The sequence below is a fragment of the Haliaeetus albicilla genome, chromosome 1 (genome assembly GCF_947461875.1).
Source record: "Haliaeetus albicilla chromosome 1, bHalAlb1.1, whole genome shotgun sequence".
In the NCBI taxonomy this organism is placed as follows: Eukaryota; Metazoa; Chordata; class Aves; order Accipitriformes; family Accipitridae; genus Haliaeetus; species Haliaeetus albicilla.
Window position 1 is genome coordinate 42,123,778 of NC_091483.1, and position 26,546 is coordinate 42,150,323.

The 26,546-nt window shown below is 37.7% G+C and overlaps 1 protein-coding gene across 7 annotated transcripts in view; it reads right to left on the reverse strand.

Moving 5' to 3' along the window:
• The window catches only part of LOC104324310 (DExD/H-box helicase 60), a 46,168-nt gene extending 19,989 nt beyond the window's left edge, over window positions 1–26,179 (reverse strand). For 2 of the 7 annotated variants that reach the window (XM_069786576.1, XM_009928429.2), the window contains exons 1-25: window positions 25,935–26,176; window positions 24,273–24,650; window positions 24,069–24,138; window positions 22,469–22,646; window positions 21,985–22,326; window positions 21,369–21,476; window positions 19,707–19,868; window positions 18,609–18,767; window positions 17,975–18,116; window positions 16,692–16,853; window positions 15,200–15,302; window positions 14,367–14,482; window positions 12,009–12,172; window positions 10,727–10,979; window positions 9,709–9,872; window positions 7,478–7,630; window positions 6,271–6,420; window positions 5,099–5,218; window positions 3,588–3,683; window positions 2,794–2,909; window positions 2,131–2,276; window positions 1,828–1,937; window positions 1,616–1,720; window positions 1,401–1,529; window positions 458–585 (exon numbers count right to left, since the gene is read on the reverse strand). In XM_069786576.1, coding sequence (XP_069642677.1) covers window positions 458–585; window positions 1,401–1,529; window positions 1,616–1,720; window positions 1,828–1,937; window positions 2,131–2,276; window positions 2,794–2,909; window positions 3,588–3,683; window positions 5,099–5,218; window positions 6,271–6,420; window positions 7,478–7,630; window positions 9,709–9,872; window positions 10,727–10,979; window positions 12,009–12,172; window positions 14,367–14,482; window positions 15,200–15,302; window positions 16,692–16,853; window positions 17,975–18,116; window positions 18,609–18,767; window positions 19,707–19,868; window positions 21,369–21,476; window positions 21,985–22,326; window positions 22,469–22,646; window positions 24,069–24,138; window positions 24,273–24,636 — 3,740 coding nt within the window. In that variant the 5' untranslated portion in view covers window positions 24,637–24,650; window positions 25,935–26,176. Of the gene's footprint in view, window positions 1–457; window positions 586–1,400; window positions 1,530–1,615; window positions 1,721–1,827; window positions 1,938–2,130; window positions 2,277–2,793; window positions 2,910–3,587; window positions 3,684–5,098; window positions 5,219–6,270; window positions 6,421–7,477; window positions 7,631–9,708; window positions 9,873–10,726; window positions 10,980–12,008; window positions 12,173–14,366; window positions 14,483–15,199; window positions 15,303–16,691; window positions 16,854–17,974; window positions 18,117–18,608; window positions 18,768–19,706; window positions 19,869–21,368; window positions 21,477–21,984; window positions 22,327–22,468; window positions 22,647–24,068; window positions 24,139–24,272; window positions 24,658–25,934 lie in introns of those variants that run through there. The other 5 variants (XM_069786560.1, XM_069786586.1, XM_069786569.1 and 2 more) reach the window with 5 other exon arrangements.
• Between the last annotated feature and the right edge of the window lie 367 nt (window positions 26,180–26,546).

A 26,546-nucleotide genomic window follows, 5' to 3' on the forward strand; every position in this document is an offset into this window, starting at 1 on the left:
AGTGGTGCCAGACTGTTCTTTCCCTTGATGGCTCTAAAAAAAGAAAAGCAAACTCTAAGTACTGTTTTTTCCTTACCACCAATGGCTGCAATAGCAATTTGGCTGCTACAACTCTGACACCTGCTCTCTCAGGAGTCTCCATTAATCCCACACTAACATAAGACCAATACAGGATGACTGCTTTGCAACCTCCTTCATCAATAATGGCTTAGGGAGAAAAAGCTTACCAGCACCAATGAAGCATAAATATCAATCTATTACTCCAAGTCACTGTCTACTACTTGTGAGGGCTACTCATCAAGATAGAGCTTGTAGGCCTTTACTTTGTATGTTTTAAAGCAAAGGTAATAAATACTATATAAATGGCATTTGCCAAGCCATATCAATGCTTAGCTCCAACACCTATTTTTCTGAATATAGGCAATACACCTACAATACATGGAATGTAAATACTTACATAAAAAATATGGCAGGCAACTTATCCATCTCATGTAATTTATCAACAAAGCTTGCAAAACGTTTCCACTTTTCCTGTTCTGAGCAGTCCACAGGTTTTGGCTTAAGGTGCTCCAGTAGCTCATTCACCTGACCAAAGTAGTAGTATTGTGCAGATTTTAATGTCAGAAACTTCTGGCTGGAGGCTAAGAAATATGGAGACTCCATTTCCCTGTGTCAACTTCTAGCAGCTCAATTTTTTTTAAATCATTCAGAACTGCAATAGCCACATATAGTTTACAGACTGAAAGGTCTGCAAGTTATCAACTGACTTTGGTAAGAGCTCAAAATGCAAATTGTTGTAGCATTCATGGCTACCATCACTGTGCAAATAATATAGTATCACTAACATGCTGATTATGATATATTTTCACATTTAAGTGTCATATTTCAAGAAATTTGTTTTTTCCCCAGATATTCTTTGTTTCTTCCTCATTGTTGATTCACTACCTTCTCATATTCCTTTTTATGATATAGGAATAGGTGGCCTCCAATCAAGGACTTAATTTTCTGCTCATGGCTTTAATTTCTATCTTTTACATGGAAACATACATACTGCCTGTGGTTACACAGAAGGTTTCAAATGAGCTGCAAAAAACAGGTAGACTAAAAAAGCAGAGCAATGGTACAATATTATCACTAATTGTAGGGGGTACCTAAAGGAATCAGGAATTGAAATCTCACAACAGTATCAGAAGTCTGATTCCCAGAGAAGCTTGTGAAAACTTGAAAATGCTTATGGAAATGACACAAATATTAGTGCTTATCTTTCAAGTACAGCAGCAGTTAAACCTAATAAATAATAATTATAGGAGAAGAAAATCCCATAATTATATTACTACATAAATTATTATTATATTAAAACTGTACACAGTCTTAAGAGCGAGCCCTGTAACAACTGTTACCTTCTGTCTTTGGCCAAGCACAATCCACTTGCTTAGTTCTTTCTTCAACTCCTGTTCATATTTTCTCACATCTGCCTTTTTGATTACTACTTTATTCTTGAAAGAGACAAACTCCTCAGGATCTAGCTCCTGGAAAACAACATTAATATAAAACATTGCAGTTCTTTGTTATCTATTTATTTTTATATATTTTGCCCACAGCTGTGTATACACACCTGTGCCCTTGGCCACTGTTGCCAGACTTTTACCATTGTGTCATAAAGTTGGATGCTCTCTCGTGGAGACAGAGAAAGATCTGAAGGAATACCATAGTTCTCAATCTGCAAGGAGTTTAAACAAAAGAAAAATAAAGGAATCATTTTGATGGAATCCATGTTGCCTAAATGTAACAGTTGCTAAACAATGTTGATGCCAGTATTATGCTTACATGATTGACTGTTAATGCAGCACATGGATGACAATGTTCAATGATAAAATCACTGCCCTTTAGAGAACACACATACTTTTCCAAATCATTGTATCGTTCTTCATACAAAACTGTGAAGAGACAAAAATGCTGTCATGATGCACTTGGTTATTTTAAAAAGCAAGTACTTAATCCTGCAAGATTTGTTTTTATTTAAAAGAAAAACCAAAATGAAATACGCTTAAGTTCACACACCATGATTAAAGTTATTGAAGAAATAACACTAAAATTTATTTCTTAGTTACAAAATATTCTGATACACACCCAGTCTAACACGATATGATTTCTTTTGTTCTTGTACTTTAGATTTCACTCTACAATTTCTTGTAAAGTTCTTTTCAGAGTTTGTAGAGCTTCCTTCTATTTTATTCTCAGCACGTTGCCAATACCTTTTCACAGATTGTAACCACCTACAGTGCAAGAATAAAATAAAAATAGGAGTTGTAAAAAATATTTTAAGAAAATTGCTACAGCTGTAATAGATTAATTAGTACAATCTGCTCAATTTCTCCTACAGAATTTCCAGTCCCCCTCTCACCATCTTCAGTGCAATTTTCTCCAGCTTATCCCAGGGTGCAAATAAAAAATGTGAAATAGCACCATTATATATATAAATACAGTGCAGGTGTCTTCTCTGATTGATGATGGACAAGTGTGCTTATCAGGCTTTGGCAATTCAAAGAGATGTAAAAGCCTCCTAAATTCCCCTGCACATCTTAATTATAGGGTCTGAAGGAATAGTAGTGCCTGTTCTCATTACAGAGTTAAGAGTTACAGTATCATTTTGTGTCAGATGGGGGAATAAGTGTAGCATAATACATATAACAACATAATTCCAGTTGCCTCCCAATAGTAATTGACCTCTATCTAGAACAACTCATTTTCAATTTAAATATGCTCTTGTGAGCAAGAAAATTCCACACATACTCAGTTAGGTGTCCCGGGTTACTGACAGTAGCAGAAAGTGCCAAAAACGGACATCGAATTGTTACCAGAAGATGCTCCCAAACCTCTGCTCCAATTTCACCACCAAGACAATGGACCTATGTTTTGGGGGAAAAGGAGTAAAAGAAAAGAAGAAATGTTCTTTATCAAAGTGCACCCATAACAGGACTTGGTCTGTGTTTTGCAAAAACCAAAAGTTTGGCAAGATCAGTACTGAACAATTCTTATGTTGTAGCAAATGACAATGAGATCCAAATCAAATGTCCAGTAAAACCCTCTCCAGACTTCACTGGAGACCAAATTAGTCTAAATTCCAATACTACTGTTTGTACCCTAGATACTCACTGGCATCATTAGAAATTAATTCTATATACAAAAAAGAATACAGTAGGAATTTTAAATTTAACAAGATTAATCATTGATTTTTTCCCTGGAAAGACTGACAAATACCATATGATGTAAAATGTGTATGATCCCAGTCTGGAATGCTACAGTGGTGGCTTTTAGCTTTTCAGTTGACTGAAATAAAGGAAGTTCCTGGTAGCTTTGACTGAACTGTATGTCCTTTTGAGGACTAACAGAGTTTTAAGTTCTTTCACTGGAGTACATAAACACTCTAAGTGAACAGAAAAAAACAAGTAAGTCTAAAATAATAGTTCTGAAAGTTGGGGTTTTTACCAGCAATAATGTATGTAATGAAAAACTGAGTCACCAGCATTTTTTTCTCAAGATTTTTTGTGTATTTGTTAAATTGGTTACTACTAAAAGATGCCTACCTCATCAAATATAACATATTGTATCCGTTTGGTCCATTTCTGACAACGAGGAGACAGCATCAAGATTTCTAAACATTGAGGCACGGTCACTAATATCTAAGAAGAAAGGTTTGTAAAGCATTATTTTCAAGTAAACTGACTAATCAACTATAAGTAGATTCCATATTTAAAAAGCATTTAAAAATACATATGTACTGATCTCAAGGTAAGTAAGAAAGAATGAATGATTTGTCACTGCTATCTTCAAGAAGGGCAAGAAAGAGGACCCAGGAAACTACAGGCTAGTCAGCCTCACCTCATTCCCTGGGAAGGTGATGGTGCAACTAATCTTGGAAATCATTTCCAAGCACACGACAAACACGAAAGTCATCAGGAGTATTCAGCATGAATTCACTGAGGGGAAATCATGCTTGACCAACCTCTACCAACTTCTATGATGAAATGACTGGTTTGGTAGATGAGGGGAGAGCAGTGGATATTGTCTTCAGAAAAGCTTGTGACAACATCTCCCATAAGATCCTTACAGACAAGTTGTTGAAGTATAGGCCAGATGAGCAGACAGTGAGGTGGATTGAAAACTGGTTGGAAGGCTGGGCCCAGAAGTTGATGATTAGTGGTACAAAGTCTAACTGGAGGCCAGTAACTAGCAGCGTACCTCAGGGGTCAACAGTGGGTCTGATCCTGTTTAACATCTTCATTAATGATCTGGATGAGGGAGAAAAGTGTAACCCTCAGCAGGTTTACTGATGACACCAAACTGGGAGGAGCAGCTGATATGCCAGAGGGTCATGCTGCCATCCAGAAGGACCTAGACAGGCTGGAGAAATGGGCTGACAGGAACCTTGTGAAATTCAACAGGGAGATGTGCAAAGTCCTGTACCTGGGGAGGAACAACCCCATGCACCAGTGTATGCTGGGAGCCATCCAGCTGGGAAGCAGCTCTGCAGAAAAGGACCTGAGGGTCCCAGTGGACACCAAGTTGAACATGAGGCAGCAATGTGCCCTTGAGGCAAAGAAGGCTAATGGTATCCTGGGCTGCATTAGGAGGAATGTTGCCATCAGATCAAGGCAGGTGATCCTTCCCCTTTACTCAGTACTGATGAGGCCACACTTGGAGTCCTGTGTCCAGTTCTGGGCTCCCCACTACAAGACAGACCAACCTAGCAGCCTTCTATGATGAAGCGAGTACATCAGTGGACAAGAGAAGAGCTACTGATGTATTCCATCTGGAATTCTGTAAGGCATCTGCTGTATGCTGGCAACCAAAGCATTTTGATGTTTTTTCTTTAACCGGAGCAAGTAATCAACTGCATGTCCCTTAAGGATGAATAGATAAGGTTGTATGCCATAGACTGAAAGCTTCTGGTAAGCAGTACAGGTATGCTTAGATTTTTCCTCAACATTGTATTTATTAATGGCACAGTTCTTATAATTAGAATTAACATTTTCAGAAGCCATATGGAATACAAAAGTCATTATTATTATGTGTTAAAACACCCATAAAAATATACCTGAGAATTCATGACATCATTGCGATAATCTCGCGTGAAGACTCCACACACTACCAATCCATCTGGAAGTTTCTTGGTGAATCGATTGTATATAGTTCCCACCACTTGGTTTACAAGGGCCTTAAATAAAGCAGGTCATTAACAAAACTAGACAGTGTATGTCTAAAGGCATATGATATTCCTAGGCATATAAAAGCATTCAATTTTGGCACTAATATTAATGTACTAGACTATAATGTACTATGTAATGTACTATTAAGTCTAGACTGTCAATAATGTTAACTTTAAAAAGATATGGTACTTGATTTTCAATTATACTCAAATGCTTTCAAGGAAATTTAGTGTTGTGTAAAGTGAGTTATACATTATTAAGTCTGTATTTTGGTTATTTTCAAAGCAGTTAAAATTAGATCACCTTCTACTGCACCTACAAGCACTTTAATGATCTCAAAGCCCTGGGGCTGCAGGTATAGAATACATTTCTGCACCCAGACTGATATTCAAATGAAAAGATTATTTTGATGCCCAACCTGAGTATGACCATAAAAAAAAATTATTTTACTTATAGAAAATAATCCATAGAGATTGTTATTGAATAACAGCACATGTAATTCACTATCCAAAAATCATATCACTGAACATTAAAATAAGTTTTGGAAGAAATCAAAACATTGTGCCTCAGCACTTAAGTCAGTTTTTAACTATTAGGATAGAACTCATTAAAAAATATCCAACTGCCTGGAGTTCCATAAATTTCCTCTTGAAGCATCTAAAGGCGAACTCAATTAGGAAAAGACAACTTGACTTGCTTGGTCATGATTCTGTTCTAATATTACTTTCACCATGTTGGTAGGCTTTTGGTGCTCTCACCATTTACCTAACATGCTACTTATAGCACTTTTGTATATATTGGTGTTTCTGACCTTAAATTAGCTATACAGATATTAATAGACAAAAAACTCTACATGAGCTTATATATTCTGAAGATTATTTTTGTAAACATGCTGTTTCTAAGAAATGTAAAGGCAAAACAGGATGTAAAGATTCCATTTCTAATCCAGAAAATATATCTCAACTAAATTTTTGTAACAAGTTACCCCAAACAGTTTCAGAATCATACGGAGAAATATCACAGTCATACATACAGGATATGTAGTAGGATGCAGCCTTACCTTTGTAGGAGCAACATACACAACTACTCCTTCATTGCTTGTTTTCAGAACTTTTTCCATGCAATAGTAAGATGCATATGTTTTTCCTGATGAAGTGGGAGCAACAATCACTGCAGACTCATTATTATCTACAGCATCAAGAAGTTCTCGCTAAGAGAAAAGCAGTTACTTACATCAAAATGTCTTGTTATGAAGTTCTTATTGAGTAAACCAGCTCCTTTTATGAAAACATCTCTTATTTTTGCATGCAGACTTTATGTACAGATTTTAGACTACTGAAAGTCAGAGTTAACCTAGTCATTTTATGACTGTATTCTTTCCTCTTAAACTGTTAGTGGAAAAAAATGGAACTACAAATTATAACTTGTCTATTTCAATTATTTGGTCTGAGATACTGATACCAGAATATTCTGAGTCCAAATCTGGACTTTTTCAATTTGAAAAATAAAACCTGTTAACTCAGCAGTGCATAATTCAGTTCAAAAAACTTCATTGTTTTATACAAGGCAGTATTTTTTTCTTGCATTATAATAGTTATATCAATACTATCCAAATCTCTCTTCTCCTCCTAGCGTATTAATCTGTTTTCTTCCCTATTACTGTCGTCCATGCTCTCTCACCTTACATAGGTCTGTGAAAGGGTAGCGGAAAGGGTACAGAAGAGGAAACAGAAATAGTGCTAACAGTATCTTTCTCTGTCAGCACATATGCCAAGTTCCAAGTTGCTTTTCAAGTAAGTGACTGTTTTGCAGATATGGACATGCAAAGCAGCAAATTCATTTGGCCTCCCCAGTGCAATAATAAAAAAATCTGAGTTAGACTTACTCTGCTTTAGACAGAAAAGTTATTTCTCAACTCATACTATGGGTAATTTTTTAGGGACAAATGAGCAGAGGATGAACAATCGGAGATTATCAAAATGGGGCACTACCACCATAAAATGTAGTAATAAGCAGTGAAATCCCAGAGGTTCAGCATTTCTTATGTTGAATTCTTCAGGCCAAGCTCTCTGTAGAAAAGGTCTCAGCATAGAAAGAACATGGAATACAGTCCAAAATGATCTAATGATTTTGTTAAACTTATTACAAAATTAACTTTGTTAATACTCTTTTTGATAAGTAGTATACTAATATGTATTTTTAAATGGAAAAAAAATAATCAGAGATAATTTCCATTAACTTTATGCAAAAAGTTTGTGTCTCATTACCTGCCACGTGTCTGGTATGAAATGTTGCACTCGGGGATCTGGATCATTTCTCTCTTCCCTGAGCAAGTAATAATCCATGTATTGTAGCTGAAAGCGAGCTGGACCCACTTCGATAGCATAATTGCTTATATTCTGATCATTACTTTCTCCTGTCTGTAAGGTCAAATGAAAATTCAAGCTGGTTTGAAAGCTAGCAAGAGATTAAGAAGATGGCACATCTTTTGCGCTGTGGAAGTCTGCAAGCTTTGAAAAACATATGAAAGTGCAGGTGGTTTTTAAATATTTTTTTGCAGAAATCTAGACTATATAGCCTTATGTCAGGGTTACGCTTGTATGTCTTTCAAAGGACACTATGTTCTAAAATTAATATGTCTTCTATAGCCGGTGGTGGTGGTGTTTTTGTTGTCAGAAGAGCTAACAAAACCGATTAGCAGGCAAAGCTCAGCCTCTTCAAGCTATTGCCTGCCAGAGCCTTCTCATCCTGTATTTATTTTGCTTTTTTTCATCCTGCCCTGACCCCTTGTGCAATGAATCACAGTTGCAAAAGGAAATTCAATATAAAGACTGTGATCCCAAATTTTGTAAAGCACTGTATTTTAAACAATGCCTGTATACCCTAAGATATACCAAATTTAATGTTCATGGACACATCTGGTTACAACATCTGATCCTGAAAGCTGTATAGAAAAGCATTACATGTTACACATTCAGCAGGAGATCAGAAAAATCACGTAGTAATTCAGGTTGTCAGGGAAGTCTGGATGTCAATTAATCCAACTCACTGACAGAAGCTGGTGCAATTGGATCAGGTCACTCAGGGCTGTGTTCAGCCAAGTTTTTACTATATCCCAAGGATGGACATTTTACAAGTTTTTCAGTTTCTTGAAAGAAACATTTTCAGTTATTCCTGAAAATTTCAGTTATTCCTAAAATCCCCCCAACTTTGCAAAAGTAATACCCAGAAACAAGTAGCTGCAAAAGCAAAAGTAGGTCCAAAATGCACTGACTGATCTAGAGCCCTTCTGAGCAAGGCATTAAACTTGACAACATATCCCTTCTATCACTACAAACCTTTACAACAGATCTTTTGAAATCCTTGGATCCTACAATTGTACTTCCTGAAATGTAATATACTTTATTTGGGGCACCAAACACCCTTACAATAACTGTGTAGCCAAGAGCAAATGATAATGTACACCATTTTAATTCACACAGAGAAAGAGACAATTTCCACTCTTCAAGGGAAGAAGATTTCTTACAAATCAATCACTTTCCCCCTCACCTCTTAGTCCTGGTCCTCAAGGAAGGATGATAAACACTTTCCAAGAATAAGCTTCCAAAAATTCCTAACTCTACTGTGCCTGAAAAATGAGACACTGAAGTGATTGATTTTGGTTTTAGAGTTCACTGTAATCTTCATTCCTTTCACTATTGACTTCATATTCTGCAGGCTGTGAGTTACATCCTCCCTCTTCTGCCTGAGAGCCACTTTAGCATCCCCTCTCCCTAGTAACATCCCATCTACACACAAAAGTATCTAAGTGCTCTTAACATTAAATCAGCCAGTGGGCAGGTTGCTAACATGCAGAAAAGCATAAGGTCAATCCTTAGAGAAATTACTTCAGAGCCAAATTCAGTGTAGCTACTGGTGGTCTCAGCTGTGCTAGCAAGGACAAGCAATCCAGTATCTGAAACTGTCTCCTTCAGAGGTGATCAGTAATATCATAACAACAAATGGAATAGTTTTCATGCACCTCTGCAGTCTCAGAGGTTTCTTTTTCTAAAGTAGCACATTTAGGCCTGTTAGATAGCAGGTCCTCATCACCTAGCTTTTAAGTTATTTTTAACACATAGAGTTGAGCTGATGTGATGAATTGAACAGCAGGTACCTCTCAGATATATCTAAGGCCTCAGGCAGACATAACTAGAGTAAATTAATCTTGATGCATGTTTCAAAGGGTATCTTTGCAGCCATATAAAGTTCTATTTGCTAAAGGGGAACTGGCCTATCGTGCCAGCTAGCCCTCACATCAAGCAGAGAAATGTATCCATGAAACTAAAGAAGATTAATATCTGAAGCAAGAATAGACAGTTCCAAATCTTACGGCACAATACAAAATAAAATAAGCTCAATATTTATCTTCTACACGCTATTCAATGCTTAAGAAAACACTGTTGATATTCAGCTACAGATTCATTTACACTAGAATCATTGCACTCTATAAAGTTACCGAGTCAGATAGAGAGCATGCCAAATTCTCAAATCCAAGAAGTCTTAGGTATCTGGTCAGCTTTTGTAGATGTCGTTTCTCCAAGAGATCTTGATATTTTTCAAGGAGGATATGAATTCTCCTCATGACTTGAACAGCTTTCCTTAAATCTTTAGATTTGTTACCTTTAAAAAACAAAAAGCCTACCATTATTTGAGACCCAGTTGTATCATTGGGAGTCTTCTGGTATTAAGTACTTTTAGAACAGACCTTATCCGTCCAACCACACTTATGACAATTTTAAAATTAATTTTATTTAAAGACAACTAGACAAAGACAACCCAGAATCCTCTGACCTCTACAAGGTGTGCCACCTAAGCCCAAATAATTCTATCTGCTTCTGCATGCTCAGCTATAAAAGGAAGTCATACATGTACAGAATAACTGAGGTCCCCCCATTTCACCTTCCTGACCCACACATTTGTTACTCAATCTTATTAGCAACATATATCAATCACTCCAACGTTTACAACTCTCCTCAACACATTTAGAGCAGTGTGTGTTTGGACCCTCCTGACTGAGGGTATGGACTGAACAAGTTAATTCTGGTGAAACAGGAGGCCACTAACCATGGTAGCACAGATTTCTGTGCTCTCTCTCTGCAAATCATTATTCAGGCTGTGAGCCAACCACCTCAGCTAATTAAACAATCCACTGCAATATGGATACATTTTAGTGTGCATGATACATAATCACTAAAGATAGATACTATAAAATAAATTTATGCATGGAGTGTTTAAAAAGCCAAACAGGAAAACAGCTACAATCTAATTTCATTGGATACTGTATGGCTAACTCAAAGGACCTTGAAATTGCAAAAGGGGACCAGAGCCTGTTAATACTTAAAAACACCTTTCATGCTGCTGAAACAGGACTGTATTTACACATCTTTATTCCAGCTAAGAATGTCCAAAGTCACTCACTCTCTTGGTTAAAGGAAGTGGAAGTTGAATCCTTAACACGAATTTGGTTACCATACCTTGCTTTCTGCAGTGTTCCTTCCACACTTCTAAACAGGCAGACAGCCCTGTCATTTCTACGCTGAACTTCACAGATTTACTTTTAAGGGTCTTGAGAAATTTCTCCAATTTATTTATTCCAACAGTCAGATTTGCTTTTATTTCCTTTTCAGTTGGTATACACAAGGCTTTCCATTGCTCCTGTTCTTTCTTTTCTTCTTTAGATTTTAGTCGCCTGTTATTTTCCTCTGCAATTGTTTCAGCTTTACTTTTCTATCCAATAAAATGAAGACATTTAGAACTAACCAGCACTGTGCATAAACATTATCTAAAAAAAAGCTAATCCATAAACTTAATCACAGCAGGTACATTACAGTTTTCAGTTAATCTGTGTGATGCATTGTGGTTTGGGAATTGTTTAAAATAGTACTTCATTTTGAAGGAGATGATATCATTTCTGAATCCCAATATATGTTGCTCTAAAGAGCTTCCCTAAGCTTCATTTCAAGTCAGTATAAAGCTTCACAAGTAGTAAAAAAAAGCACAAATGTGGAAAAATAAAATAGCAGATGTCTGAAAGTTAAATTTCAAGCTTTTATTTTATACATGGGTAATCGTAATTCTGATCATATTGAGATGCTTTACCATAAGTTAAATGAAATTAAGAGTTCAGCCTTACTTTAAGTTAACAAAGTTATTTTATATACAGACTTTTAGAGGTAATTCAACAGGCCATAATCTGTAACCCACAGCACAATCCATTATGAAATATTACGCAAATTACTATTGCTCAGTATCATTCATAAGTATGCAAGTACATGCTACATACCCTATGATGTCTGACAACGCTCACATAGTTAGGATTAACTGCAATACCTACAGGATCTTTCACAGAGAATGTTTCCAAATAGCACAGGGAAATAAATAACTGAATAATGTTTCTTCTGGTATTTCTCAATAGTTTCTTAAAGTAAAATTAAATTCATGAACTCCAGTTTCCTTCACTCCACATTATAATACTGTGGCCATGAGACAAAACCTATCAGCCTTTACAGAGTTCATATTTATTGATTTTTTTATTTACTTGTGCCTGTTAATATATAATCACTCATCAGTATTCCTAACTAGGAACAAAAATACTTTTGCCAATTAGCTAATTAAATTTGAAGTCAGTTTAAATTTCTTCAACTGAGAACTACTAGTGCATTCAGAATATAAAACTTCAGCTGTGGGACTCATATAGTAGAAATTCTTTCCTGGATAATAGAAAAGATTTGGAAGGAGCAACTTGAATATACTCACATGCTTTCTTTGTGTCTTTTTGACAGCAGCATTAGCATTCCCTGACGCATCATCTTGACGTACAATAAGTTTTGAAGTGCTGTCTTCCAAAGTGCTTCCATAAAAATGACGAAAAGTCTGTAACTTTTGTATTTGTCTTCTTTCTTCTGGATCTCTGGATTTTGCTGCAAACAAATATAATTGATTAAAAGACAGTCTGATTGATAGAATTCCAGCCTAATCTATTTCCATGAAAAGATACCTAGGTAATGGATAAATTTCATAAAAATTCCTCATTGACCTAAAGGCCAAAATCACATTTTGAAAGAGGCTGGCTACTAAGACTCACTGAAATTCAAGAGTACTTTGAATTATCTGAGAGACAGGCAATAGACTCAAATTCAAACTACTTCAGGCACACACTAAAAATATTGGAAAACTTAATAAGCAGGATGCCTGGAAAAAAATTATAACTGTTTGAGCAAAATGCCTAGGCTTCTCACACAGTCCATCAAAATAGGAAAGTGTCTTCCAAAGGCAATTCAGATGATCAGAAAGAGACCTCTTCCCCATGAAAACAAGAGTCTGTCATCAGAACATAAATAAATAAAGCTGCTGGAAGAACACTTATGCTAGCCAATGGAAGATACTGAAATGAGCACATGGATACTTCCACACTCAAGGCTCAGTATTTCTCTCTGCCCTAAAATCAAAATGATGAGTCAGCTTCTGAGTGTGAAGACCCATCTCAAGATCTTTCTGCTTTTCACAAGAAATCTGAGATGATACATGCCAGCATTCAAAGGGCCCTCTCTTCAGCTGGAGTGGACATAAACCTTCAACTCCAACATTATGGAAGGTGCTCCACCTACTATTCTGCAGGTTATGCTCCCCAGACATCCCACTGAAATCACAGTGCACAGAATATTGCAAAAAATCATCCAGACAAAAAGATGAGCAGACAGAAACCTGGTTTCGTAGATCAAGTGGCACAAATACCCGCTCAGTAAAGAACATCTCTAAGTCACTAAATGAAAACCACAAGCAACACTGTTGGAAGTACTAACAGTAATCCATGAATTCTCAACTCCTGTTAGGTTTTTCACAGTTTCATTCATTGTATGATGCAATAGGTGATAGGAACATCTTCGAGAAAAAGCTTTGTGTACTTGCTGGTACATACAGTATCGTGTACCTCATTTCAGGTAAATACGCAAATCTAAGATCAAAGCTAAGTTCATGGCTTCTTTTCCTTGGTATCTCAAACTGGAAAAAAATTACAGGAAACTATAATGCATAAAATCAAGAATTATGATACAAACAACTTTTGTTTACTTCTGTGCTCGTTCTAGTGGGATAGAGTTAAATTCCTTCATAGTAGCTGGCATGGGGCTATGTTTTGGATTTGTGCTGAAAACAGTGTTGATAATGCCAAGATGTTTTCATTATTGCTGAGCAGTGCTTACACAGAGTCAAGGCTTTTTCTGCTTCTCACCCCACCCCAGCAGTGAGTAGGCTGGGGGTGCACAAGAAGTTGGGAGGGGACACAGCTGGGACAGCTGACCCCAACTGACCCAAGGGATATTCCATACTGTATGATGTCATGTTCAGCATATAAGGTTGGGGGAAGAAGAAGGAAGGAGGGGATGTTCGGAGTGATCGTGTTTGTCTTCCCAAGTAACCATTACACGTAATGGAGCCCTGCTTTCCTGGAGATGGCTGAACACCTGCCTGCCAATGGGAAGTGGTGAATGAATTCCTTGTTTTGCTTTGTTTGCATGTGCAGCTTTTGCTTTACCTATTAAACTCTCTTTATCTCAACCCATGAGTTTTCTCATTTTCACCCTTCTGATTCTCTCTCGCATCCCACCAGGGTGGGGGGATGCACGAGTGGCTGGGTGGTGCTTAGTTGCCGGCTGGGGTTAAACAACAACAACTTCTTTTCTGTTCTCAAAAGATAAGATGGGCTATGCGTGCACTGTGCAAACTTCCAAGCAGATTTTGCAGACGTATAGATGTGCTTACTAAGCATTATCCAAACTATATATTTAAAAATTAAACTGCACATGTACATACAGTTTGCTTATATAAATCTGTGAAGCATTCCACAAGCAAAAGGGAATGTATCATGAACATCTGACCACAAGTGCTCATTCTGTTATACTCCTTAGACCTATTTAAGATAACACACAACGCATAGACATAATGCACATGCACATCAGTTTAAGTGCAATTTAGCTATTGCAGTAGCTCTAGTTTGGCAAGTATACAGCTGCAAATATTTTCTGAAATGAGAAGTCCTTCTCCAAAACCATGATAACTTTTACAATACTGTTCTATCCAACACAGACATGTGGGCTTTGTGTTAGTTTTTCTTACCATCAGCATTGCAGTGTACTCGGTCATATTCCTCAGTCAAAGGTCTGCCAGAATGCCAGTGACAAAGCTCATCAAATTCCTTGTATTTAATAAGTGAAGTAACTGCAGGATCATTGCTGAAATATACAAACATTAGCAGAGCAGAAATTAAAAGTGTTTTCTGGCATCTCTAATGAAACATTCAAAACATTAAAAAAACTGGGTATTTATCAAAACACAATTTTCCTGTGGCAGAAAACCAAGACAGGGTTTAATTCTACTCCAAATATAGTATGTCAAGATAGCCTCATTTTTTCAGAAAGAATTACTAACAAAGTAAAACCCCATTTTTTCACTTATTTTCATACAGATTAATCACAGAATGCACTGTAACTACATAACTCACACGCTGGCTAAAAAATACTCATTGTGCAGCACAGAACGCACTTCCACAAGTAGCAGAGCAAATGTAAAGGATAATTTCTTCTTACTTTTTTTTCAGTATTTTTATTTAATGTTTTTCTTTTCCTGAAATCAATCTGAGCTTTGCAACTTAGGGTAAGGCCTTTCAAACACAAATTGTACATTTAGAAAAACAGTTCTAGAATGTAGAATAAGAATCAAAGACTATAATGCAAATAACAGTATGAGAAAATATGGATATATTGACGCTCATCCATCTTGTTCTGAACTTAATATTTACACCAGTACATGTAAATGTGAAATTTTACCCAGTCATAGCAAAAACTCTTCTACATTTGTACAAATTGAGCATAATATGGACGTAAAGTGCAGGGGAGTAGAAAATAAGCCCATATAATGTTATTTCATTAGAATAAATGTCATATATGTACCTTTCTAAAACAGGTAGGTCTTTCAAAACATCTCCAGCATATTCTTCAACAAGATCAGATTTCACTGAGATCAGTCCAATGTTAGGAATTTCTTCTTCACAGTCTTTACAGTGTAAAAAATAATTAATATTGTTTAATTAAGAATATCTATAATTGCATATCATATGTGAAAATTCTGTCAAGTTACATTACAAATTAAATTCTATAAAGCAAAATTCACTAGTTCCCCTTTTCCTGTTTCTTCTCAAGCATGGGAAGAAGAATGAAGCAGACATCATTATTGCTTCCAAGTAGATACTCTCATAATCCATTTTAGACACCTACACTAACTTTTTGAATGCTACAGCCCATCCCATCTCACAAGCATCTACTTTCCCACGCTGATTCCATAAAGACCACAGTCTCCTAAATATGCACTTTCAGCTGCACTTACGTTAGATGACTAAGGATGACATGTAACATTGTGCATCCTTCCCACGTTTGATGTCTAGCCACAACCTCAGGTATTTAAGGCATCCAATGGGAAATACAGAAATAGGCAATACAAATGCTGTGCCAGAAGATGCCTTAATATCCCACAGGTAACAAAGAAACTACCTTTTTTTGCCCACTAAAGCTCACTTTGCCCACTTGACAGCTTTGAAACCAGCTGAAGAGCACCCACAAACTTAAGTAGAATTGTATTCCAGCCTTTACTCAGTTTCTTACCAACAGTGTCTTCTAAACATTTATACAATTTGATAGGTTTAAAACAAACATTTGAAGGTTGTAACAAAACTGGTTCTCAAGAAATGTCAGATATCAGGCAAAAATCTCTACCTACTCCTTTCATATATTCAGAACAGGTCTTGTAAGTGAGGGAAGAAAACAAATAATCTCTGAGCCAACTACGCACTTCCCCAATTATAGGCTACTAAACAGGATGATGGTGTAATTTAAGACACGTATGGGCAAGTCATATTTCTACACCTTCAAGGACTGCAATGTGAACTACGCTGATGGCTGGACCCTACCACAAGGGCAACAATTTTGCATTTCACTTTATTTGCTGCTCCTGTGCCCAATACCTATGTCAACATGTACAAAGATGTTCTTCAGAGACAGTCTTCCTGCAGTGTAATTGTTACATTAATTATGAGTAATTATTATGCTTTTTACTGTTATTTATATTACACTAATCATGATTTTTTTTACAATACATACAATAGATTTGGGCTAGCAATCATGGAACTAAACCCAATTTCTACTGAAGTCAGTAACAACACTTTCCACTGTCTACAGTGGAATCAGAATTTCACCCATAAGGCCTGGTCAGACTTATTTTGGCATCAGCAGCAAGTTTTGCTAGTGGGTTGAAAGGAAGGAGGAGAGGATCCATGAAGGATGGATTAGACTTGTGATGAGGATAAAGTCAGATCACTACTCCTAGAACTTTTAGTGATAGTAATGAAGATCATGCTTCTAACTCTCTAATTTGCAGAGTTTTCAGTACCTCTAAATAATGTCCGTTCCTGTTCAAGAAATAGTTGAGAGGTCTTTCGTATTGGGAAAGCATCTCCAAAACTATATTTCACAGCCAATTTTGCTACCGTGTCCCATAAACATTGGTATTCATTCTCCATTTCTTTCCCCAATTCCTTTTTGAACTCTAATCCTGCACAAGAAAGAAAGAAAGAAAACAAAAAAAAAAAAAAAAAAAAGGGCACTTTAAAATTAAGTTTCCTCAAACAGAACCTACCTATTCACCTATGCAGCATCAGACACAAAGACTTCAGTTCTATCCAAAGTCTTTGGTCATTAGAACAGAATGTTGTACACTCACAGTTTTCAATAGCCCACGGCATAAATAACTAAGTGTACTGAGATGCATTTTGGAAGAAACACCAGATTTAGACCGTCTGTGGAAATCTGCAAGCTCCACAGCTAAAGAAGAGTTTCCCTCACCTTTGCCTCCTGCAGGGTAGGATCTTGAGTTGATAATTTTCTTTTTAGTGCCCAACAGTAGGTATCATTATAAAAATAAATGTTTCATATTCCTAATTTGTATTTCCTTTAAAAAATTCTTCTGCATTTGCTTTACTGAGGTACATACAAGACATCTTGTGACTAGATTCATAAAGAAAGTGTTCTGGTTTACTATCAGATAGGCAGACTCATGGCAGAGGGTTTCAGGTAAACAGAATTACTCTGAAAGAACAGTTGCTACAAATCTTTTTCCATACTTCCTTGCTCTGTCAGCTTTTGTAATTTTTTTGTGAATCTTAACATATCTGATGGTGTTTTCATGTATTTATAAGACAATATATGATTTTGCCTAAATCAATCTAATCTGAAATTAAAAATATTATCCAATGTCACAATGACAGTAGGGATATAATCTAATTTCCATTCTGACTGTGTTGCACTAAGACAAAATGAAATGGATAGAAAACTGGCTAAAAATCAAATGGTTGAGAATACCCAACAACAGTGACCCAGAGCTGTTACTGCCTATGCTATATCACTCTTCCTTTGCATAAGTACCGGTGGCGCATCAAAGATATGACATGGTAAAGTATTCTGAATGAGTACTGGTGAAAGACACTTTCTCATGTGATTTTCTAGACTTAGCTATAGAAAAAAAGTTTTCCTATTATTCCATAAAATGTATCCATTATTGTATGGGTAATTAGAAAATTGTGCTCATTTCTGCTTGTACAAGCAGTTTCATTCTCATTTTGCAGCTTAATAAAGTTAGAAATGTAAGAAAGCAAACTGTTGAACAAAGATAAATACCTTCAGTGTATTTGACCTCATAGTAATGTGCAAGATTTATGAGCAGTGAATCATCATTTAAGTCAGGCAGGTAAGTTAAATCCAACTTCCAATCATTTGTATCACTTAGCTGTGTCAGAGCAAAATGCGTACACAACTGTTGCTGTTAAAATAGAGCAAACAATTAATTCTTACAGAGCACCTTTTCATGCAGAGGGATCAAAGCATCTCCAAAGCAAGGTTAACTACCACAGATTTTATTGACATGAAAAACAACACACTGTTACTTGACTTCTCTGTGATCAGGAAACTGCCTTCATTGTAATAACCAACTTTAAACAATAAAAAGTACTGCCATCAAACTTTCCATATTGGATGAGACCAAAAGGTCCATCTAGCCCAGTACCCTAACACTAATGGTGGCTAACTTGAGATGTCTAAGAAGAGGTCAAGTATAGAGATATTGCCCCAAACATTCTTCTAGCCCCACTGATTTGTGGGTCACAAGATTCCTGAACTAGGTAAGGTTTGTTTCCAGCAGGTACATTACATTTTTTGATCTCATCAGATGACTAGAGTAGCATATAAAGGAAAATGAAAACTGAAATGACAATTGCACCTGATGACAGGGGAAGTAAGGCAGTGCTACACATACCATTTTTATTAATGGTAAAACTTGCTTAGTCCAGCAGGATTTCATTATCCTAATCTGAGCTCTCTGTGAAAGAGGCATATGAAGAAGAAAAGTCACTGTAAGACATTGCATTCTACAGAGGTCAGCTGCTGCTTCTGGAGATAGAGGTTTACTTCTTCCCTGTTGAGAGATGACAGATAAAAATTTGACCATGTCCTTCAGTAAAATAATTGTGTTCCTCTCTACTTAATTCAGTGGTTTGTACTTTGTTAAAGCAGCTAATAATTTTGATCTATTTAAACAATTTGTGCATTGTAATTACTTGTGGATACACTTACTTCAAAATGAACATTCTTGTAGTGCTGGTAGATGCAGATCAGTTATAATGTAAAAAGAAAAAAAAAAAGAAAAAAAAAATCTCTTTTCCAGAAAGAATATGACTATGAAAATCAAGACAAAACTTAAAAACAAGTGTCAGTGTGTCTGGCTAGAAATATTGTTATTTTAAGAGGGAAAGTTAATATCTAGATATAGGCCTATGCTCTTCTCTCAACTTCACAGCAAAAGTCAGTACAGAAATCCAGCTGTGCTAGCCACTTGTAGCTATTCTGTAGTCCACTGAATATGTGTCTCAAAATATTACTGATACATTGCATCTGTGTTAACTTGATGGAAATATAAGACTTGTAGTATGATCAGAAAAAATGATGTCATGACTGCATCTAGAAAGAAACCTTTTTTCTGAAATGTCTTGCTAACCTGAGAAAAAGTGTATTCTTCTGTAAAAGCTAGTATGCCACTGAACATTAGGAAAAGAAAAATAATGAGCACAACCAACTTCTAAGGTAAAACTTCCTATGGAAGTAATTGCTCCTAAGGTAAAACTTTCCCCAGAAATAGCCACTGTAGCTGGGGGCACATTGCCACCCACAGAGAGACCATGCTCCTTTGAAAAAGCTGTGGCCACGGTAATTATCTGAACCAGACCACTTACAGAGTGTAGTAACAAAGGAAGCAGCTGGGCCTCTCTTCAGCTTGGGATCTAGAAGGGCACCAGTCTCTCCTGTTAGCAAAATGTTTATGGTCGCTGTGCTGAAAAGGTACTAAAAAAATTCTTACTCTTGCTGATTGTTCTGTCTTTGCTCCCATGGAAGTATTTGCATTTTCCAACATGTTGCTGTATATTTTTAATCCCACAGCACAAGCAAGAACACAGACCACGCGCCGAATGTCAGATCCTTCAGGCCACAGTTGTTTCAACAGATGGACAGTCTGGCGAACCTGTAGTCATAACATTATGAATAGCACAAACGACCACTATAGTAAGTCACAAAAAAAGGACAAGTCTTATCCTTTACAGTTCCATCAGAGAAGAGAAAAAAAAAGGTATGAAAACTACAGAAGGAAAAGTGGGCACAATCATTAGTAAAAATACCTCTTTTTTGTCATGTCCCTGAGGGCACCAACAGCCCTGACTGTCCCTGCCCAACCCCTGGGGCCTCCTCCCACCCCCCCTGGGCCCCATTTCAGCCCCTTGGGGCCGTCGGTCCCTGCCCCAGCAATGCTGCAGCAGTGCCTGTCTCCAGCTCCCGACAGCCCAGCAGGCTGACAACCTGGTCTAGCCTCAGCCCGTTCCCAGGGAGGTGCCTGATGCCCAGGGTTGCAGCTGCCCCCCCGCTGCCCTGCTCTTGACTGGGGCAGTGGGACAGGCCCTGGCTACCAGACCCTGCCCTGCCACCCCCAGGGGAGCTCCCACAGCCCCAGCCCCAAAGGAAGAGCCACCCATTCTTGCCGCAACCTGGTGTTTCTCTGCTCCTGGGGTATCCAATTATTTATTGAACTTGCTTCAGGAAAGATAATCATAATAAAATGACATATTAGCAGTAGCCAGGCTTTAAAATGCTTTCTGATTAACACCATTTTTTTCTGGACTGAAAAAACTCAGCTCACTGGACCAGTATCATTCCCACTGAAGTCAAAGGAAGCCTTGCTGTTGTTCTCTGCAGGAGCAGAAGTAGTCACAACACTGCTGTGTAACTTAATGCTCGGGAAATGTCAGGAGTATATTAGGCACTAAAGGTGATTACAGTACCATAAAAATACCGATTTTTTTAAAGTTGAAATATTGTAAAACTACTGCTTTAATCATGCAAGCACAGACCTTGCAACTGCAATCAAGCTCTTAAAAAAAATTCCCAGATTGTGAACACTTCAGTTAACAGAGTGTGCAAGCCTTAGCAGCTGCAATAGCAAGGTTCAGATTTTGAGATGTCCCTACAGAGAAGGTTGCTGCTGGCAGCAGCACTGACTCTTGCCTGCTGCTGCTGAATGTACCCTCCCACACCCTACCCTCAGGAGACAGCTGCTGCCACGGGGAGGGGGGGGAGGGAGACAATGGCCACAGTGCACCCAGAGGGTAGTAGCCACAGCCCTCCATGTGGCTAAGGGTGGATTTATGCCACAGATGGTGCTTTCTGCTGAACGGGCTGGTTCCAATCTTCTGCAAGACAAAGGCAGTCACCAAGATGGAAACATCCCTTAAGTGGCATCCCACTAATCAGCTTCCAGCTGAACCATCCTACTTTAGTGGACTTTAAAGAAAGAAATGGCTTCAAGCTGCTGTGAAGAAGAAGGGGCACAGAGGAAACCTTCTCAGACTCAGGGTGTCACTTAAGGATGAGAGCCCCCAGTTCTGTCTAGGAGAGAATTTCAGGTAAAGGAATGGAGGAAGACAGTCAACCTGAGGAGAAAAAAGAAAAAGGATCAAAGAGGTCAAAGTACCTCTTTTTGTATGCTTTTCAGGCTCATCTTGAGATGTTCATATAGACATATTAATGGTTCTTTGCTCCTGACTAGGTTTTCACAGGCACATCGCAGATCTTGTTGATACTAGAAGTGTAGAAGTCAAAGTTACATGCAAAAGTCAATAGATACAATGCATCAAGGACTACTAGCCACAGACAGAAACCATTCAGATATATGTCAATCCTCAGCCTCCAAGAAATTGTAAATTTCAGCCTCCATCTATTGTAAATAAAATTTTTAAAATTACATCCCTCGCCTAAATGCTAGTCTTTGTCTGGCATATTACAAGTCAACTAAGATACATGATACTGAAGATATGGGAAAGGCTGTATCTGAGACTATCATATCTTAAGTGAACAAGGATGTGAAATGAGACTAGAGAGAACGGGGCAGGAATTTGCCACCAATCACAATGTCTTCCTGTTAAGGATTTCAAGATCAGTAGAGTAAAGAATCATAAAATGAGCCACATATCAGTGCTCTATAATTTTAATATGTAAAATATAATACTCATATTGAGATATTTTAATTAAATCTGCTAAGTAGAACTAACGCCATTATTGCAAACAAACAACAAAGTTGTGTAACTTACCTTTTGAAAAAATAATCTGTGTTTATACACACTCTGAACATGATATCCATAAACTCTAAGAATATCATACTCCTGTCCTGAAGCAAGCACAACGTTGATTTTCTTGGACAATGAATGAGCAATTAAAATAGATAAATAGTCTGTTTGGAGAGAGGTCAGTCCTATGTCAGATAGGATGATGAAGTAAGGATAGCTTTTCTTCAGGAAAATCTCCCATTTGGACGACAAACAACTGGAAAATTCTGTATGAACAGTGGTGCTTGTGTTATGCCTCAGGTGTTCTATTAATGCAGTACGTAAGAAAAGAAAATGAGGATATGGAAAGTACATCTGTTCTGCATCCTGTGGGAAATAAAAACAATGAAATTATTCAGTTACATTTGTTGACACAATGAACAGTTTCCTAATCCTGATTCGGATTAAGCAGTTAGTTTTGAAGGAGTGCAGAGGTTTAAACAGCGAACAAATGTTACTTGTTCAGTACCTTGAAGAAAGCAATGACGTATTTTGCTCCTTTTTCAGTGAAATCCTGCAGGAAGCATTCAATTTGGTAGAAGAAGTTTAGATACTGTGTTTCCTTATCTAAAAACATTAGCAGTAAGGAATCCCCATCTATCACAAAGAATTCAGACTCAACAAAGTCTTTTAACAGACTGACATACCTGAAAGAAAAAGAAATAGCAGGTACATAACATTACTCCAAGAAAAGCTGGGGACATGGGACAGAAGAAATTTGCTTACTAATATATTTTAAAATAAATGGTTGTGTTAATTAAATTAACTAAACATTAAATGGATAAATTAAATCAATAGCAAACCATCTTTCTTGGATCTAAGGTTAGTCCTAAATAGCTTGCAATTCCTACAGTTATTGACTGTATTACCAGTTGTCTCCTTTACAACTCTGGATACTTTTGTAGCATCTGAGGCTTCTGTGACTTACCTGGCACCTCTTGTCCATGTCTGCTTATGCAGAAAGCGTTATCTGTTCTATAAGAAATACCACACATGAGATAACCACAAAATATATTTTGAGAGCCTTCCTGCCTGAGTTTCCAGCTAAAAATAGCAAGTGGGTTATCAACAACTATCATGACAATGACAACTACCTCCTTCATCTAAGGAATGTCTATGGCAAGAAAAATACCTTAACAGTGAGAGGAATCCAATCACAATACATTCCTTCAAGAGAGCAAAGAATTAAAAGACTTCTTCACCCCCTTCCTATTTCAGAAAACTATGAAAGTTGATAGAATTTGCATTAACCAGTCTTAGGTCAAACTTGAAACAAATCGTTTGCACTGAAGATGGCAAGTATAAACAGGCAGCACCTCAGCAGTTAATACATCCTAGGAATTGACTGCATTCTCCAACTCTTTAAGAATCCATGAAAATCCAGGGACATGATATTTTACCCAGGACAGACCCAGGAGTCAGAAGAACTTTTGCAGGTCCAGATGAAGAAGAGGCAAGCCCTTCTAGTCAAGGTTCTCTGCTTTTATGTTTATCTATTACATACTACACTATTACATACTACAATACTAATTTATATTATGAGAACATCCATACTCTAATGGTAAGAACATGCTTGTTTTCTTCAAGGCTGTCAAAGTGCCTGATACACATCATCTTAGATCCACACCTGGGAATAACCAGCTTTCCCTTCTGGCTGACATCAACAGATTCTGGTTTACAGGCCCAGTTTGTTATCTGATGCAATGAGTAGCCTTCCATGAACAAAAACTATGTAAACTTCTGTCTTACACATTTAAATTGTCTGCCTTTAATTAATACTAATCTTTTCAGCATGTAAGCTCCAGAATGAAGAGGAGACACTTCACTGTCAATGTGAATGGCACTATTGCTAATGCTTTTCCACATCAAGCAGGGAAAGGAATTAGAATCAGGAGATGCAGAAGATCATGCATTAGAACTGACGTGCAAAACCACAGAAAGTATATATGAAAAGGAAAATTTTGTAGGAAAACTGTGTTAAATGCTGTAAAAGTAGTAGCCTTAAAACATGTGAGGAAACTTGCTCCAAAAAAGCACGACAATTTGAAAAAGAACACCACTGTACTTACTGAGCTCTTGATAGGGATGCCCAAACGTGTAGCCTCAACTTCTTCAGGAATTCAAGATGTTTTCTTATTCCTAAAATATCCACATACATGGTTATTGATAGAACCATAAAACCATAACTCATCAATTAATTACAAAAGGGCCAAAAGGTAAGACACTGCAATAAAAGCCACAGATATGAGCATAAACTAGTAACAGCTCCTCACCAGGGCTTTGGGAATCATGTTCATGCTGAAGAACTATGAAATCCTCTCCTTCAGTTTGTGATGCCTGCTGTGTCACTTCTTCAGTGGTTGAGATACTATAAGCATTACTGTAATCTGGGTCTTCGGCTTCTTTTTCTCTGTCTTCCTCTTCTTTAAGCATCTGTGCAACAGCTGCTTCTGCTTTGTCACTGGTTTCATTCTCCTCATCACTGTCAGTTGTACTCCCGCTCTCTTTATCTTCCTTTTTTGGAATGAAGCCTGTTTTCTCACTGTCACTACACTCACTATCCTTATCATCATTACTAGCATTCTCATCTGCATCATTATGAACGACTTTCTTGAAATGATCTTCTGCAGAATCCATCACAGATCTTGATTCTGGCATCCAAAAAAAGAAAACTCTAAGTAATCAAGAAATAATTTTCAGGAAATAGGGTATGCTCTGAGGCTTCAACCATTAAATTATCTACTTCATAATCACACTGGAATAAAACTTTAAGAAAAATCAGAAAGCATTTTCTGAACATCCCTGTGAGACATATTTGCATTTTAAAATCAATAAATGTTGTTATGAACTGTAATGAAAACATCAGCTTTTGTCTTTCTTAAAGTTTACTAAAGAGGAGCATTACATATCTGTTTTGCGTTTTGCACAAAGGGACCCTTGGGGGGTTAGTCATGATTTGCTGTATTAGTCATATCTACATGGCATGCTCCAAGAAATGATGTGCATTTCCTGGTTCAAGGGACTTGTACCCACACCGTTCGTGCTAGTCCAGTCACAAGTAGGCACACCACAACATCTTCATTGCATGATGGGGGTAATAATGGTTTGGTATCAATCCCATTTTTTAATTCAGTTTTAGCTTTTTTCTTCTTTTTTTCAAGGGTAGAATTCTCAAATCTTGAGTGTGCATACAATTGTAATGGTTAGGGTAAATCCCCACTTTACGAGGTCACAATGTTCAGTTCCTTTGAGCTAAAGAACAAGCAAGCAGCTTGGGATAACCCTGCACAGTTCCTACAACATCAGCTCAGTTCTTCTGAACTTCAATTTTTTCTAGTTTCCATTCAGGTAACAGCCTCGCACCGTATTTATTGTTGCAGTATTTGCCATTGTAATATTCACATGCCTTAGATATGGTTATCCTTAATTTTCCAGAGACCATAAAAGAACTATTTAATCTTTAGACGTCATTTTTAGTCTTATAACCTTCCTTAAAAAAACCCTAGCAAAATAGCGCAATTCCATTTTTCAGATTTCACAAACTCAAAACTGAACTGCAATTTTCTTTTTGATTTTCACCTTGTGTTAGTTTAAACTTCTAGCAAATGAAGTTGCAGAAAAAAGAAACGAAAATACATTTTTATTATCAACTTGTAAAACACTGTACGCATAGTGTGCTATATTACAGTGGGGAGCTTAACCTAACTTTATAGTTGAACTTTAATACCTATTTTTACAAAATGCAAGCTATTTATACACATACAGCTACATAAAGTCACCTTTTGTGTACCTACATATGTAGTTTTTGTCAAGGCAGCAATAAACCTGAGACTTTTCTCCAGTTTCTTATCTAAATTGAAAAAGCTATATCAAAGGCTTGAGAACACCATTCTGGGATGAAGTATCTCTTTTTGCATGCTGAAATTGTCGCTTACCTAGAAAATGGCCATCGCTACTTCAGCAATCTCCTAAGCAAGCGTGACTTTCCGTATCTCAAAATGTAAAGTGAGCCATTCTCAAGGAAAGCAAAACTGTATCTGTACATATTCATGTACGGGCTGCTCTATTTCCTTTCAGAAAAAAGGCTTAAATACTTTGCTACATCGGTGCTTTTCTGCAGTGCACACACTGACATCTGAGGTGCCTGGGGCTACAGCGTAGGCAGGGGCAACCAGGTGGCTTTGACACCCTGGAGGGTGCTCCCTTGCTGCCCGCAAAGTCCCAGAGGTTCCCCTGAATGCGGTCCAGCCACCTCGTCCGGCCCCAAAACCAACTGCAACTGTAATGCAAACCCCAACCCCAGCTCCAGCACCATGCCTAAACCCAACCACGCCTCCCCCCCCGGCACCAAACCCAATCCTAGCCCTAACCCCAATCCCAGCCTCAGACCCAAACCCCACCCTAAAGGCAACCCTAACCACAACTTCTAACAAAGCCCCGACCGGACAGTACCTGCCGCCGCCGCCGCCCGCTCCGCCGCCGCCGCCCGCTCCGCCGCCACCCCGCCTTTAAGGCGCCGCCGGCGGGCGGCCCCGCGGTCGGGCCCC